Source organism: Penaeus chinensis, chromosome 39 (assembly GCF_019202785.1).
Source record: "Penaeus chinensis breed Huanghai No. 1 chromosome 39, ASM1920278v2, whole genome shotgun sequence".
NCBI classification, from domain to species: domain Eukaryota; kingdom Metazoa; phylum Arthropoda; class Malacostraca; order Decapoda; family Penaeidae; genus Penaeus; species Penaeus chinensis.
Window position 1 is genome coordinate 575,766 of NC_061857.1, and position 17,684 is coordinate 593,449.

General features: G+C 43.8%; 1 protein-coding gene across 1 annotated transcript; it reads left to right on the plus strand.

Moving 5' to 3' along the window:
- The first annotated feature begins 927 nt into the window (after window positions 1–927).
- LOC125046876 (proline-rich receptor-like protein kinase PERK2) lies at window positions 928–1,470 on the plus strand. The gene has a single exon (XM_047644874.1). It carries the CDS (start codon window positions 928–930, stop codon window positions 1,468–1,470), a length of 543 nt encoding a protein of 180 aa, XP_047500830.1.
- Window positions 1,471–17,684: the final 16,214 nt, after the last annotated feature.

Genomic DNA, 17,684 nt, shown 5'->3' on the forward strand with positions numbered 1-17,684 from the left:
AAAATAACAATAACAAAAACAAAATCAACAACTGCAACAACAACAACAATAATAATAATAATAATTATAATAATAATAATAAATTATAATAAAAACAAAGATAATAATAGTAATAATGATAATAATAAAACAACAATAATAATAGTAATAATGATAATAGTGATGATGATGACTAACAAAAATAAAAATAAAAATAATAACTACATCAATGATGGTAAGGATAATAATGATGATGATAATAATGAGAATAATAATAATAATAATAATAATAATAATAATAATAATAATAATATTAATAATAATAATAATAATAATAATAATAATAATAATAATAATAATAACAATAATAACAACAACAATAATAATAACAGTAATAATAATAAAAAATACCAACATCAACGATAAAGATATTTATAACACCGGCATTATCAAGTAAAAAGAAAAATCTAACTGGAAACAGCATCAGTATCAACCATTGCAAGAATAAATAAGAGAGTTATTTTTCAGGTCATTAAAATTTCGCTCCAATCGCTTCGCTTTCCGTTAATGGGTCGCGGAGGTCGTCATTCATGAATTTGTATAATGGTCAGTTTAAAAGGAATGTAACATCAAGTGTGGTTCGTTGGTCGTAGATTTGGGTGTTGTGGCGAATGGACCCGTCTTTACTACGTTCGATGATCTTAAATTACCTGTATTCTTTTTTTTTTTTTTTTTTCTTCTCTTTTTTATACTTCTTTTTTTGTCCGTCGGTCTTGCTTATCTACGCTCGCCATCGCCTGCAAAACCCCGAGCTTCATCCATCACAGACCCGCGCTGAGTGTGTCACCGCCGCGGCCGCCGTCTCGACTGCTCTGACTCCGCGGCTGTCGGGTCTGTGATACCATGAGCTGAGCCCCTGCCACCTGCAACACCACCGCGACCACCGCCATGAACTTCTGCCACCGCCGCCGCCGCTACTGCCCACCTCGATTGCCGCCGTTCGAACGCCGCTGCTATTATGTCTACTCTACAGCCATTGCAACGCCGCCAACACCTGTTCTACCGCCGTTCCAGCACCGCCACTGCCACCATCACAAGCTTCTGTCACCGCCGCTTCCCACCACCGTTCCAACACCGCTGTCACCGCCGTCTCTGCTACCACCGTCCCAGCACCACCACACAATTCCAACGCCGCCACCACTACTAACACTGCCGCTTCCACCGTTCCAACACTGTCGTTCTAAGCCCGCCACTGCCGCTTCCACCTCCCTACCCCGCCACCGCCACTGTCGCTTCCACCTTCCAGCCCCGCCACTGCCGCTTCCACCCTCCCCAGCTCCCGCCGCCGTCCCTCTCCACCCGAGGGAACACCCACGGACGGCGGTCATAAGCTCCTCGCCGACGCCCACTTACAGGGACGACTTAAAAACCGACACCGCAGCTTATCCGACGCGCGCTGTACGCCTGCTGGAGCATCTGGCCACTTGTTAACACGACCGTCAGTAACACCTACCGGACGGGCGCAGCGGGAAGGGCCGCGGGAGAAAAAGGAGCAGACTGAAATCCCGAGACAGATGTATATATGTAAAAAGGAGGGCGACCATCACACTGACTTATAAGACATTAATCTTCGTGCATCCTCCCTTTCCCTCCCTCCCTCCCTCCCTCCCCGTCCACCTACCCTCGCCCTCCTCCCTTCACCCTTTCATCATCTTCTCCCTCCCTCCCTCCCCTTCGCCCCTTCCCTCCCCGCCCTCCCCTCTAGAACTAAGCATTAACCGTCGCCCGCTGTATCCGACGTGCACTCCGAGAGAACTGGGCTTCAGTCGGCTCCTAATAGGCCGTCACCAACGTGTAATTGCGTATAATTACTGGTCCGCCAGGGGATGCCTCTGCCAATGACGCTGTGGCATGCACGGCCCCAACACACATTTTAGCAACTTTTTAAGGGATAGTCGATGCGCCGCTAGCCCATAATTTGGGGACATTTTAAGGGATGGGGTTTCTCTCGGCTGCCCACCGGGGGTTATGGGGTCCCCGTGGGGTCCCCGGGGGCTCGGCTCGGCATGGGGGTTCGTCAGAGACTGACGGAGGACGTCGGCGTCGAGGAACGGCGAGGCGACGAAGGAGAAGAAGGAGGAGGAGAAGGAAGAGGAGGCGGAGGAGGGACGGAAACCGAGGAGCTGCAAGGTGGTCCCCGTAGGAGAGGGAAACCCAGGCGAAAAAAAGGAGATGGGTTGACACGGTTGTTCGGGGTTCCTGTCAAGGCGTGTCTGGAGCGTCGTCTGCAGACAAGATGCCCGAGGGTGAAATACAAAACAGTCTGGCTATGTAATTTAGCCAGGTGTATAGGGAGCGGCGGTGGGGACGAAACTCGCCCGCTCGCCCGCTCGCCGCCGCTGGAAACCTCCTCCTCGGCCCCGTGCGCTCCGCTGATTCGGAAACCCGTCGGAGGCTTCCGTTTCTGCCATAGGCTTAGCTAATAGTGGTGGAAGCCCCGCGGCTAATGACACGATGGGCCGCTTATTCGAACAAATGTCCCGGCAGCCTCTCCTTCCGGCCTGCGCTGAGGGAGGGGCAGACGGAGGCGGTGGACGGGCGTTTGGTGGAGGTGCGTGTGCATGCGGGTCTGTGTGTGTGTGTGTGTGTGTGTGTGTGTGTGTGTGTGTGTGTGTGTGTGTGTGTGTGTGTGTGTGTGTGTGTGTGTGTGTGTGTGTGTGTGTGTGTGTGTATGTGTGTGTGTGTGTGTGTGTGCGTGTGTGTGTGTGTTTACTAGCGCATGTGCAGAGTGTGAGCACGAGAAGCAATGTATCAAACTCTCTAAAACTAATGATGATTCGCAATCTCTATAAATATCACGACCATCACAGCCCAAGCCAATCAAAGTTTTGAAAGTCTATTTATAAAGATGACTTTGAAAAAATTGAAACGCCAAAACCGGCCACGTGACAACCGCTAAAAGATAATATAAAAAAAACAACAACAACAAAAACAACAACAGCAATAACCCCTCCCTTTACACCCCTCAAAACAAAACAACAAAAACAAAAACAAACAAAAAGCACGCACATAATTCCACAAAATTCAATAAACGCAAAAATCACCACAGAATCATCACCCTGTTTTTCCCCCCCCCCTCTTTCTCTCTTCTTCTTCTTCTTCTTTTTTTCTCTGTTCTTAGCATCGTTTACATCTCCGAAACCGCCATTTTGCCGGCTCTTCAACACGAAACAAGTGAACATCGCAAAGCGCAAAGGAACTCGAGCGTGGATCCCCTTAATGGAATAATGGATCGTAAAAAGAGCCAATGGTTGTTCTAGGCGAAGTTGGTGACGAAAGTCCTTAAGCGATTTTTTTTTTTTTTTTTTTCGAGAAGGGGGGGGGGGGAAGGGGGGGGGTAGGGGGGGGGAGGGGGGGGGGAAGTTCGAATATATGGCCTTCTTTTTTATTTTTTAAGTTGTCATCGGATTTTTTTTTTTTTCGTCATTATTTTTTTTTTGTATTTTCTTCCGCGTGTTTTCAAGGTTTGGGTTATTAGTGGCGACAATAATAATCAATCTGGAAGGGAATTTCGAAATTTGCTACTTATTTTGCTATCGTCATTAGTAGTTACAAGAAGATATCAACGATAGCATACAGTAGTGAAAATCCTAGAACTAGTAATAGTTGTAGTAGTATTAGTAGCAATAGTAGTGATAGCATTAAGTAGTAGTAGCAATGCAGTAAGAGTTATAGTAGCACCACTAATAAGTTATATCGGCACTACCAATAACAACACTGATAATAATAACAATAATAATAATAATAATTATAATAATAATGCTAATAATTATAATAATAATATTTCACTACTACTACTGTTGCTACTAATTATAATAATAATAATGATGATACTACTACTACCACTACTACTACTACTACAACAACTAATACAACTAATAATAATAATATAATAACAACAATAATAATAATAAAAACACTAACAGCAAAATAACGAAATCCCACACCTTCTGCACACACAAGCCGCAGTCTAGAAGTGGCTCTCTCTCAGTACTTCCAAAAAATGTCACACCCATTTTGCAAGAGAGAGGAACACGTGAGATTCTATTTGACTTTCAGACAGCGCTCAAATGTAGCTTCTGTGACGTTCAAGCTCCAGCGACCAATTCTAAGATAATTACTGTAGCAAAACACATAAATTCTTACGTGTCTTGTGTTTATCGGTTGTGTGCACCTTGGCATGTTGGCGATGAACTCAAAGTGTGTTGTTAATTGCAAGGGCGATTCGTTATTATCATATTATTAATATTTGTATCGTTATCATTATTATGATTAGTATCAACGCATTGCTAAGTGGCGAGAGCATAATCATAGAGACAACAAGGAATAAACTAGTTTTCTCTCTCTCTCTCTCTCTCTCTTTCTCTCTCTCTCTCTCTCTCTCTCTCTCTCTCTCTCTCTCTCTCTCTCTCTCTCTCTCTCTCTCTCTCTCTCTCTCTCTCTCTCTCTCTCTTTCTCTTCTATTCTCTTCTATTTTCTTTTTTCGTTTTCTTTTCTTTTTCTTCTTCTTCCTCTTCTTCTTCTTCTTCTTCTAATTCTGATTCTGATTCTCTCCTCCTCCTCCTCCTCCTCCTCCTCCTCCTCCTCCTCCTCCTCCTCCTCCTCCTCCTCCTCCTCCTCCCCCTTCCCCTCTTCCTCCTTCTTCTTCTTCTTTTGCATCTTCTCCTTCTTTTCGTTTTCTTTCTTCATCTTCTTCTTCTCCTCCTCCTTCTTCTTTGCTTCTTCATTTCTTCTTCTTCTTCTTCTCTTCATCTTCCTCTTTTTCTCTTTCTCCGTGCACGTGCTATCACCGCCACAGTGCCTATTGTTCTCCTCAGCGAAGATAATCATAATTAGCAACAGCATTAATCATCTTCAGGTGCGACAGATGCCCTTACCAAAGGCACTCAACCGGTATATCCTCTCTCTTCCCTCTATCTCCTTATTCCTTTCCTGTTCTTCCTATTCCTCTTCTTTGTTTTCTTTCCTCTTTACTTCTTCGTCTTGCCTCTTCTCCCTCTCTTTCTCTATCTTCTTTTTCCTCTTCATTCCCACTTCTTTCCTTTTCTCCCTCTCCTCTTCTCTCTCTCTTTTTTTTTCTTCCTCACTCCTACTTCTTTCCTCTCCTCCCTCTCTCTCTCGCTCTCTCTCTCTCTCTTTTTCCTTCTTTTTTTCCACCCGCAAATGCAAAAAAATTATATCATCGCGCTAAGCTTTACTATAAGATATAAACCGTGCCTTTGTTGTGAGAATTTGATCCATCTTAGTTCATAATCTTGAAAATTGTAAGGGATGCACGTCGGGGGGGGGGGGGGGGGAGGGAGGTGGAAGGGGAGAGGGGGAGAGGGAGACAGGGTGGGTGAGGGAAGTGGAAGGGGAGGGGGAGAGGGAGACAGGGTGGGCGAGGGAAGTGGAAGGGGCGGGGGAGAGAGAGAGGGAGAGGGAGACAGGGTGGGCGAGGGAGGTGGAAGGGGGAGGGGGAGATTGAGGGACAGGGTGGGCGAGGGAAGTGGAAGGTGAGGGGGAGGGGGAGAGGGAGACAGGGTAGGCAAGGGAGGTGGAAGGGGATATGGTCGTTTTACTGCAAGGACGGGAAGGTGGTTGTCACCCATGTAGTCTCGTCCCGACTTCGTTTTTCTTGTGCTCTCAGACTCCCCTTCCCCCTCCCCCTCCCCCTCCCCCCTTGCGTCCCCCTCCCTCTCCCCCTTTCCCGCTTCCCCGTCTCCCAGGATCCCCCCCCTTACCTCCCCTCCACCCCCTCTTCTCCTGATTCTATTCCCCTCTCAATATACTCTCGTGATCCACAAGGTCGAGGATCATATGTTCATAGCAAAGGAGAATCAACCATACATGGATGTATATATGTATCTGCTTTCCCCTTTATCTCTCTTCTTCCTTTTATCCTTTCCCCTATTCCCAATTACTCTTCCCCTCCCTCTTCCATGTTTCCAACCACCCTTGCCTTCTCCACAGCCTCTCCTCTTTCTCCTTCCCTTTATATCTCCCTCCTTCCCCAACACCCTTGCCTCCCCCTCTTCCCCCTTCCTAATCTCCCTTCCCTCCCCTCTCCTTCCCCCTACCCAATCCCCCTTCCCCCTTTCCCTCCCCCTCTTCCTCCTTCCCAATCCCCTTTCCCCCTTTCCCCCTTCCCTCCCCTCTCCTTCCTCCTTCCCAATCCCTCCTTCCCAATCCCCTCCTCTCTCCTCCTCCTCCCCCCCTTCCCTCCCCCTCTTCCCCCTCTTCCCCCTTTCCCTCCCCTCTCCTCTCCCCCTCCCCCGTCGGGTGGCCTTGCCCCTTCCTCCTCCCGCCGGAGATTCAGCAGGTGCGCCATCAAGTGTGGGTTGCCAAGTGAGCGTCGCTGTCGGTGCTGCTGCTGCCTCTTCTGACGAGCAAGAGGCAGTAATAACCTCCACAACAATAACAACAACTACTATCTACTACTATTACTACACTGACAATAACAACAAAATCAACAATAATAACAACTACAACTACTATTACTACACTGACAATAACAACAAAATCAACAATAATAACAACAACAATAACAACAACTATTACTGCACCGACAATAACAACAATAATAGCAACAACAATAACAATAACTATTACTACACCGACATTAACAACAATAACGACAGCAACAACAATAAAAAGAACTATTACGAAAACGATAGCAATAACAACAATAACAACAACTATTACTACAACCACCACAGCAACAACAAAAAACCCAATGACAACAACAAAAGCCAACACACTGAAAAGAACAGAAAGAAGGGGAAAAAGGAGAAAATGTGATAAAAGGATAACACAAAGAAAATAAAAATCCTTTATACAAGAGGTTCGGTTCCGCATAAAAAATAATAATAACAACAGAAACAAAAAGTAAATAAAACAAATAAGTAAACAAGAATGAGAGATAAGGAATAACTATTAAAAAAATGTCCATTTGTTGCGATCATTAACTTGTCTTTAAAATCTAGATGGTGATTCTCTATTGATTGGTTTTGATTCGTATCACGTATCACTTCAATCATTCTCTCTCTCTCTCTCTCTCTCTCTCTCTCTCTCTCTCTCTCTCTCTCTCTCTCTCTCTCTCTCTCTTTCTCTCTCTCTCTCTCTCTCTCTCTCTCTCTCTCTCTCTCTCTCTCTCTCTCTCTCTCTCTCTCTCTCTCTCTCTCTCTCTCTCTCTCTCTCAATTTTCTCCTCTCTCCATACTCATTTTCCAACTAACACACACACACACACACACACACACACACACACACACACACACACACACACACGCACATTGATCACTACTCCCAAGATCCATATTAATAGGTCATTCTATGCAAGTACCAGATAAATTGTGTACGGTGAGCGGTGGGGAAAGGGGGAGGGGAGGGGAGGGGAAGGGGAAGGGGAAGGGGAAGGGGAAGGGGAAGGGGAAGTTGAAAGTGGCGGGGAAGGGGAAAGAAGGGGAGGAGAAAGGGAAAGGTGGAGAGGAGAAGGAAAGAGAAAGGAAAGGGGAAGAAGGTAAGAAGGTAAGGGGAAGGGGAGGGGAGGAAGGAAGGAAGGGGGAGAAGGTAAGAAGGTAAGGGGAAGGGGAGGGGAGGAAGGAAGGAAGGGGAAGGTTAGAGGGAAACGTCGTTCTGTCCTCTTTCTCCCCTCTATGATGCGCCTTGTTCGTGTTATACAACCGATGTCCATTAACCTTTAGAAACCAATCCTCTATATAGACGTCCGATGGAGAATGACGAGAAGGGGGAGGGAGAGGGAGGGAGGAAGGAAGGGAGGGAGGGAGGAAGGGAGGGAGGGAGGGAGGGAGGGAGGAAGGGAGGGAGGGAGGAAGGGAGGGAGGGAGGAAGGGAGGGAGGGAGGGAGGGAGGGAGGTAAAGAGGGAGGAAAGGAGGGATGGAGGGAAGGGTAATTCCTCCCCCTCCTTTCTCTCTTGCTATCTTGCCCTTCTGTCTCCTCTTTTTCTCTCCCTTCCACTTTCCCTCCTTCCTTCTCCTCTCCTCCCTCCTCTTCGTCCTCCACCTCCTCCCTCCACCTCTTCTCTCTATACTTCTCCCCTCCCCTTCCCTCTCCTCTCCCCTCCCCCTCTTCCTCTCCAACCCATCAAAGAATTACTAAAATTTGTAAAGGTTATCGTCATAAAAGCGATGCACGTAACGTATTGCTCACTCTGTCTCTCTCTCTCTCTCTCTCTCTCTCTCTCTCTCTCTCTCTCTCTCTCTCTCTCTCTCTCTCTCTCTCTCTCTCTCTCTCTCTCTCTCTTGCTCTCGCTCTCGCTCTCGCTCTCTCTCTCTCTCTCTCTCTCTCTCTTCTTTCCATTCTCCCTTTTCTATTTTTCTCTTTTCATCATCATCATCATCATTATCTTTATCACATTATACTTATCATTCACATTTCGCTCTCTGTCTCCTTTCTCGTTCTCATTATCTTGAGTAAGTTCTAAAACGCAATAAGCGGAGAAGTAAATGGATAAATATGAATAAATGAACGAACAAATAAATGCGTGGATGCATTAATAGATAAATACACGAACTGGTGGATAGATAGATTGATAGATTGATCAGTGGTAAACAGATAAAAATGTAAATAAGCAAACAGATAGAAAAATAGATGAAGGAAAATGAGAATGAAAATAAAAACAGAGAAAAGATACTGTTGCGTCTCGTTCCTTCTCGAAAATACGAAAACACTCGAGAGGTAATGAATATAGTCCACGCATTACCGAGCGACGTTGGAGTGAGCTTCGAACACCCTTCCCTCAGTCCCCAACCTCCCCCTCCCCTCCTCCCCTCCTCACCACCCCCCACTCCCCCTCTCTTACCACAACCCCCCCCCCCCTTTCCCTCCCATCTATCTTCTCCACCCTCCCTACTATCTCCTCCCACCCCTCTCCTCCCACCCCCCACCCCCCACCCCCAGCAAACCTTCCACTTAGCTCACCCTTAACCTCTTACCCTCCCCCCCCTCCCTAGCCTTTCAACCCCTCAACTACTGCCTCCCCCCCCCCCCCCCGTCCATCTTCCTATGCAACAAAGCCTCGACCGTCTGCAGTACCGATTGCAAAGCGTGCAACGAAAGGAGTGTGACCTCTCAAATGTTCCTGATGGATAAATGATCGCCATTGCTGCTTCTGTTGCAAGAGAGGGAGAGGGGAGGGGAGGGGCAGGGGAGGGGGTCGAGGGGGAAGGCCAAAGGAAGGCGAAAGGGGAGGAGGGGGGGAGAGGGGACGAGGGGGAAGGGGGGGAGGCGAAGAGAGAAAGGGGAAGGGGGGGAGGGGGAGAGAAGGGGTGAGTACTGAGTCATTGCATTCTGTCTATTTTTGTTATTCTCTTTTAATTCAGTTTTTTTATTTCTTTCTTCCATTATTTCTTGTTGTATTTTCCTTTTTTTTCGTTACTTTTCCCTCTCTTAATTTTCGCGTGTTCCATGCATCTTTTTCCTGCATCTGTTTCCCATGCCGAAAAAGGTCGCATTTTACACTAAATGTTAAGTATTAGTGAACCTCAAAACGCGTGAAACAACGAAGGTATTTATTATTTGAAGATTTAAGCTTTTATAAATTTCAAATGCATTTTGAATCTCTCTCTCTCTGTCTCTCTCTCTCTCTCTCTCTCTCTCTCAAGACTTTATCCTCTAGCCGAATTATTAAAAGAAAAGCATTTACATTTCTTAATAACTATTACAGACAACAGTATCATAACCGCTTATAATACAAAAAAAATCTTGCTTGCCTCTGGCATTTAATTAACTAGCCAGTAATTTGGAGTCAGTCTATCAATCATCCAGTCTATCTGTTCCACCCAACAGTCCAACGGCTAAGCTATCTATCAGGGTATCTACCTTTTGATCTATCCCTCTATCCCCTCCTCCCTTCATCATAGTTTAAAGAACAATAAATCTAAAAGAAGGGATGGAATTTCACGCCCTGATCCATCACCCTATAGTTAAAAAAAAGGCCTAAGACACCAGGCCTATTTGTCAATAATAAAGAGGCGTTGTCCTGGCTGTAATCACGCGACTGTGAAGGAACATCCAAAGGGTAACATCTATTATGCACAAAAACAATCACTGGCAACCCATCCTCTCCTTCCCTAAGGCATGAATATATAAAGCGAGCAGCTACCGTCTACCGTATGTTTACAAGTTGAATAACAATACGCACTGTGAGGTTGGATTCCAAATATGATTTATTTTTACCTCCCTTTCTTTCGTTAACATCGCTAAGATCAGGGCGAGTCGAGGAGGGATAATGAAAATGATTAAGTCCCCCCCCAGACCGCCTCCGAGGCCGTAGAAAATGGGGAGTGTATGGGATTAAATGGAAGCGCTTTTACCTTCGTTTATGTCATTGTCCTTGTCATTATTATTGTCATTTCTGATTATCGTTGTCCTCATGATTGTCATTTTGTCATTGGAACTGTCTTTTATGGTAGTTACCGTAGTATAATTGGTAGGGGCAGTAAAAATGGTAATGACGAAGGCGATGAAAAACAACACTAATAATAATAATTATGATAATAATGATAATAATAATATCAACAGCAGCAAGGATAATAATAATAATAATAATAATAATAATAATAATAATAATAATAATGATAATAATAAAAATAATAATAATAATAATAATAATAATAATAATGATAATAATAATAATGATAATAATAATAATAATAATAATAATAATAATAATAATAATAACAATAATAATAATAATAATAATAATAACAATAATAATAATAATAATAATAATAATAATAATAATAATAATAATAATAACAATAATAATAATAATAATAATAACAATAATAATAATAATAATAATAATAATAATAATAATAATAATAACAATAATAATAATAATAACAATAATAACAATAATAATAATAATAATAATAATAATAATAACAATAATAATAATAATAATAATAATAATAATAATAATAATAATAATAATAATAATAATAATAATAATAATGATAATAATAATAATAATAATAACAATAATAATAATAATAATAATAATAATAACAATAATAATAATAATAATAATAATAATAATAATAATAATAATAATAACAATAATAATAATAACAATAATAACAATCGCAATCACCATCATCATCATCACCATCCCAACCATAATCAATAACAAACACCTCTCCTTCCCAGCCCAATTCCACGCAATATCTTTCCGTCAACGACTATTTACTGTCTCCTCCAAAGCCCTGAGAGCGAATCACAATCAACCTGACCGATCAAATTAATTGCCAATCAGATTATTCAGCCATTTATATATATTTTTTTTGATTTATTTATATGCATCGTCTTACCCGGAATGCGTCGGTCGCTCTTGACTCCAAATCACGGTCGTGACATACCTGGGAAAGGAAGAGGGAAAATCGATTAGGAACGGAATAGATTGTGATAGATTGTTGGGTTTATTATTAAGCGTGGATTGTGATGTTTTTGTTATTGATATCGTTGTGATTATTGTTTTTGCGTTGTTGTTGTTGGTATAGATGTTTATAATGGAGCGATAGTAATAGTAATAATCATTATCATTAGTATTATTTTCGTCATCTTTACGACTAATAGTAGTAGTTGTAGTAGTAGTAGTAGTATAAGTTTTATTAGTAATATCAATATTATTCCTGGATTATAATTCTTATCAGGCAGAAGAAAAACAATGGTACTAAAAAAAAAAAAAGAAAAAAAAAATATATATATATATATAAGAAAAGGTTTATTTCTACTAAGTACACAAATCACACACATACATACACACGTACACACACACGCACACACACACCAGAGACACAAACACTCGCCCAAAAAAAAGAAAGTCAAGAGGAACGAGAATGAGCAAGATGCAATTAAGCTTGCAATCCAGTGTTGTCCTTCACAAAGCTGACACAAAAAGACACTTTTTTTTGGCTTTTCTAATTGTTTGATCTTATTATTATTGCATTTTCTTATTTCTCTCTGAAGAAAATCAATAACAACCTTATGTATTCTCGTCATTGAGTCTCGATTTCCTTGCTATTGCATCTGAAATTGGCTCATATGATGTTACTCACATGAAACGAGACAATTTATAATTAAATAATGAAATATATAATTGTAATTTGTTTTTATAATTTGGGAAATATTATTTACACATTGATTTGCGTGAAATGATGATTTTTGAGCCATTTTCAGAAATATGATAAACGCGAATTAAATACATGACAAGCGAATAAGTAAATAAACAGTAAAGAAGAATATGGGAAAGAATCAAAAACAAAGACAAAGAGAGAAAAAAGTGGAAAAAAATGAAAAAAAAAAAAAAATCCTCCATTGGAATTTAATTAACAAACGATCATCGGACAGCGGCCAGTCTTCAGTCCCCTCCCCCCCCCCCCCACACCGCTTAAAAAGGGAGAAAAGAAGGGAAAAAAAGGGGAAAAAATCCTTCTCCCCCCCTTCCCCCCTCCCCTCTCCCCTCTTCCCTCTCCTCTCCCCTCTTCCCTCTCAAGAGTATTTATATTAGAGATCGCCGCTACTCTATAAGGTTACATTCCAAGAAGACTGTTGATTCTGATATTGGGGAATTCCTGCTGTGGGAAACGGGAGGCTGGATCGCTCAAATCACGGGACTAGATGTGTATATATACGTATATTAAAAGAAAAAAAAAGAAAGAAAAGAAAGAAAGGAAGAAAGAGAAAAAATGTATATGCATAGATACCTACACGGATATATGCATTTGTGCAGTATCTGTGTGTGTGTGTGTGTGTGTGTGTGTGTGTGTGTGTATTTATGTATGTATTTATGCATTTATGTATGCATGTATGTATGTATGTCTGTATGTATGTGTGTATGTATGTATGTATGTATGTATGTATGTATGTATGTATGTATGTATGTATGTATGTATGTATGTATGTATGTATGTATGTATGTATGTATGTATGTATACATACTATAGGACTTTCTTTTATTTAAGTTATCTAAATATAAACTTTGAAAAAAAAAAAAAAAAAAAAGTGTATGTATGTCTATTTACATGTACTCACAGCTATAAATTTTCTGTTTTTGTTTGTGTAAAGAGGAGGGGGGTGAAAACATTTTTTCCAAATGAGATATGCGAACTCATATATAGCGTCACCTGTCGCTTCCGAAAAAATGAGGTGAAACCAGCTCTGCTAACTTTGCTGTTTATGTTCATATAACTTACATAAAAACAAACGGGACGGAGTTTCCAAATTCTTATTTCTCAACGATTTTAGAAAATATATATTTTTTTCTTACTTTTCCTTTTTTTTTTTTTTTTTTTTTATTCCCTTTTTTTTTTATCTGTGTGTACCTTTTTTATTTGTTGATTTTTGGTGGGTTCTATGTCTCTCTCTCTCTCTTTCTCTCTCTATCTCTCTATCTCTCTCTCTCTCTCTCTCTCTCTCTCTCTCTGTTTAATTCTTCCTCTTTCCTCTCCTTCCCTCTACCCTCCTTCATCACCTTCATCTTCATCACCTCTCGCTCTCTCTTCCCTCCTTCACTCCATCCCTTCTCATCACCCCTCCCTCACTCCTCCCCTCCTCTCCCCTCCATCCCCTCGTCTCCCCTCTCTCTCTCTCGCCCTTTCCCCTCGTCTCCCCTCTCTCTCTCTCGCCCTTTCCCCTCGTCTCCCCTCTCTCTCTCTCGCCCTTTCCCCTCGTCTCCCCTCTCTCTCTCCCCTCACATGGCGACGGGCGACAGTCGCTCACTTGCCAAACCCAACAGGTGTTCAATCCGACAGACACTCCATTTACAGGAAAACGGAGAAAAGTGAGGGACTGGAGTAAGGGGAGAGAGGAGGAGGGGGGGGGGATGGGGAAGGAGGGGGATAGGGAGAGGGAAGAGGGGGGTGGAGGGGGGTGGGGAGAGGGAAGAGGGGGGTGGAGGGGGGTGGGGAGAGGGAAGATGGGGAAGGAGGGGGATAGGGAGAGGGATGATGGGGAAGGAGGAGGATGGGGAGAGAGAAGAGGGGGATGGAGGGGGATAGGGAGAGGGAAGAGGGGGGTGGAGGGGGGTGGGGAGAGAGAAGAGGGGGGTTGAGGGGGATGGGGAGAGAGAAGAGGGGGTGGAAGGAGGAGCGGGGGGAAAGAAGAGGAGAGAGGAAGAGGAAGGGAGAGAGAGACGAGGAGGAAGAAAGGTGAGAGAGAAAACGGTGAAGGTAGGAGAGGGATGAAAAAAAAAGGAGGGAGAAAGAGAGGGAGAGGATATGAAAGAGAGAAGAAGGGGAAGAGAAGAAAGAGAAGGAGAGAAAGAGAGAGAAAGAGAATTGCTTGTGCAAGAACACTGTATATTTTCCTCGGCGCGTTATTTCTGTACAGTCGCCCCGGTGATATCAACCTCTCATCGTGATGTGAAGTTGATTCAATTTATTACACATTATTATGGCATGGAAAATTATATATGAATGCATAGAAAAAAAAAAAAAAAAACAATTATTCGTGACGTGTTTGGACTACACTCCTTGTTGTCAGCAATATTTACAGAAAAAAAAAAAACTAAAAAATTCGCATCGTGTTTTGCGGTGAGAATAATCCATTTATTTTTTTTTTTCTTCGCCATTTTCTTCGGTCAAGAAGAAGCAATGCTGTGATAAATGGCAAGTGTCGACTGCAATTAATTTTTGATTTAATTCTTCATCAAATGTCTGCATGACGGTGCAACCTTTGGCAGATAATCTAAGCTTTAATTAATAGGATTGTGCAGGTAAACCAACACTGAAAGGAGAAGACAAAACCTGATTGGAGGGAGAGAGCGAAGAGGGGGGGGGGTTATTGAAAAAGTGATAGACTGTAAGAGAGAGAGAGAGAGAGAGAGAGAGAGAGAGAGAGAGAGAGAGAGAGAGAGAGAGAGAGAGAGAGAGAGAGAGAGAGAGAGAGAGAGAGAGAGACTGACAGACGGACAGACAGACAGACAGATGAGAGAGAGAAAGATATATATATATATATATATATATATATATATATAGAGAGAGAGAGAGAGAGAGAGAGAGAGAGGGAGAGAGAGAAGAAAAAAAAAACTTGTGTTTGTGAAAACGTAATCATACTCCTGCCAAGCGAGGAAACATGAATAACCTTAATTCTAAACGAGTATGCAAAATCAGGCCTAAAAATACGAAGAACACCCTAAACTTTGGCAGCCGAGGGAGACGATGTGTTGAGGGGAACGTGAGGGGAAGGGAGAGGGAGGGAGGGAGGGGGGGGGGAGGTGAGGGTAGGACCCCCGTACCCACACTAATGATGGAAAGTTTACACTGCCACTATACAGCTCTATCTGACAGTGGCTTGCTCTCTCTTTCCCTTCCTCTCTCTCTCTCTCGCTCTCGCTCTCTCTCTCTCTCTCTCTCTCTCTCTCTCTCTCTCTCTCTCTCTCTCTCCCTCTCTCTCTCCCTCTCTCTCTCCCTTTCCCTCAATCCCTCCCTCCCCTTCCTTCCCTCTCCCTACCTGCCTCCCTCCCTCCCTCCCTCCCTCTCTCTCCCTCCCTCCCTCTCCCTCCCTCCCTTTCCCTTCCTCCCACATTTTCATCTCAAACCCGAATATCACAACAACACGACTTTGATTCATTTTTATTTCCCTCCCTTTCTTTCTTTCGTTCTCTCTCTCTCTCTCTCTCTGTTCAGAAAATCATCCTAATTAAAAAGCCCGTCGCCCTCGCCGAGTGATTATATCAGTCAACAAGAATCTGTATTCATTTTGAGGGAAACTTAAGATCACGACCTTCCACAGGCGGTTTAAAATCCCATGATAAAATCCAAATATTTACATACGCTCTTGCGATACCATTTTTTTTTCCCCCCCGTCGCCTGCCCAAGGTTCGTGGCTTTGGTTCTCGCTCTCTCTCTTTCTCTTTCTCTTTCTGTCTGTCTGTCTTTCTCTCTCTCTTTCTCTTTCTGTCTGCTTTTGTCTTTCTCTGTCTCTCTATCTCCTTTTTTCTCATTCTCTATTTCTATTTCTCTTTCTCTTTCTGTTTTTGTCTGTCTGTCTGTCTCTCTCTCTCTCTCCCTCTCTCTCTCTCTCTCTCATATCTTCTACCATTTACCCGTTTATCAAACTTTCTCCCTTTCTCCGTGTCTTTCTCTCCCTCATACATTTATTTACCTTGTCCTTCTTCCCTCGCTTTATCTCTCATTCTATCTCTCCCCTCTCTCCTCCTTATCTTGTTGAGCCTCTCCATCTTCATCATCATCAACTTCTAACCCCAACCCTTTCCTAATTTGCCTTCCCCTATCTTTCTTCCTCCTCTCCTCTCCCGATCCTCCTCCCCTCTCTTCCCCCCTCCCCCCCGCTCCGAGACCCCTGGGAAGAGACCACAGTGCCACGGAGACATCTTGGCACCAGGTGACACGCTTCAGCTTTTTGGGTGTGTGTGAGGGGGTGCCTTTTTTTAAGGGTTGAGTTAACCCCTCCCCCCCTTCCCTCCCCTTCCTCCTCATAACCTCATGCCCATACCCCTCTCGTCGCTTACCCCGACCCTTTTTCTACCCTTTCATACCCCTCCTTCCTCCGTCTGACCCCCACTTCCCCAACCCTAATCCCCAATCTTATCTTCCCCCTTTTTCCTTTCCCCTACCTTTGCCTCCCTTTTCCCTCTTCCCTTCTCCTTATACCTCCTTCCTTCCCTCCCTCTCCCCACTTCCCCTCCCACCTTTCCCCTCCCTACCCCTCCACCTTCCTCCTCCCTACCCCTCCACCTTTCCCCCTCCCTACCCCTCCACCTTTCCCCCTCCTTCTGGCATCCTGGCGCCCTCCCCCCCTCCCCCCCTATGCCCCCTGATGACAGCTGGCTTGATATATGGCGATAGGCTACGCTACAGCACCCAGGTTCAGGTAGGTGAGCATTTTCAAGTCCAATTGTCGGTTTGCAAATGTCATGGAAGGAGGAGGAGGAGGAGGAGAAGGGGGTGAAGGGGGAGGAGGGGGAGGAGGGGGGTGAAGGGGAAGGAGGAAGTCGAGGGGTAAGGGAGATGAGGAAGGGAGGAAGATCGGGGAGAAGGAGGAAGACGAGGGGGAAGGGAGATGGGGAAGGGTGGAGGAGGGGGGGAAGGGAGATGGAGAAGGGTGGAGGAGGGGGAGGTAGGGTGGTGGAGTAGAGAGAGGGAGGAAGGGGAGGAGGGATGAGGGAGATGTGGAAGGGTGGAGGAAAGGGAAGAAGATGGGGGAGGGGGAGGAAGGGGGAGGGGTAAGGGAGATGAGGAGGAGGGGAGGAGAGGGAGGAAGAGCGGGGGAGAGGGGGAAAGATATGGGAGAGGGGAAGGGCAGGAAGGGAAGGAGGAAGAGGAAAGATGGAAGAGGAAGAGGAGGAGAAGGGTGGGGAGAGGAGAAAGAGGGAAGAAGAAGGAAAGTGGTGAGGAAGAGAGGGAGATAAAGGAAAAGGAAGGAAGGGAGGGGGAAAGGAAGAAGACGACGAAAATGAGAAATAAAGAAGGAACAGAAAAGAAAAAGAACACACACACACATAAAACAAAAGTGAACAATATCGAAAAGATCCCCAAAACAAAGCAAAAAACAAAAAACAAAAACATTCTAACCCATTCTCATGTGTTAGTGCCCAGTCACATGAACTATGACCATTGCGAAAGAAAGCTAGACAATTTTTAAAAAATTATAAAAGAGAAAAGCAGAAAAATGTAAAA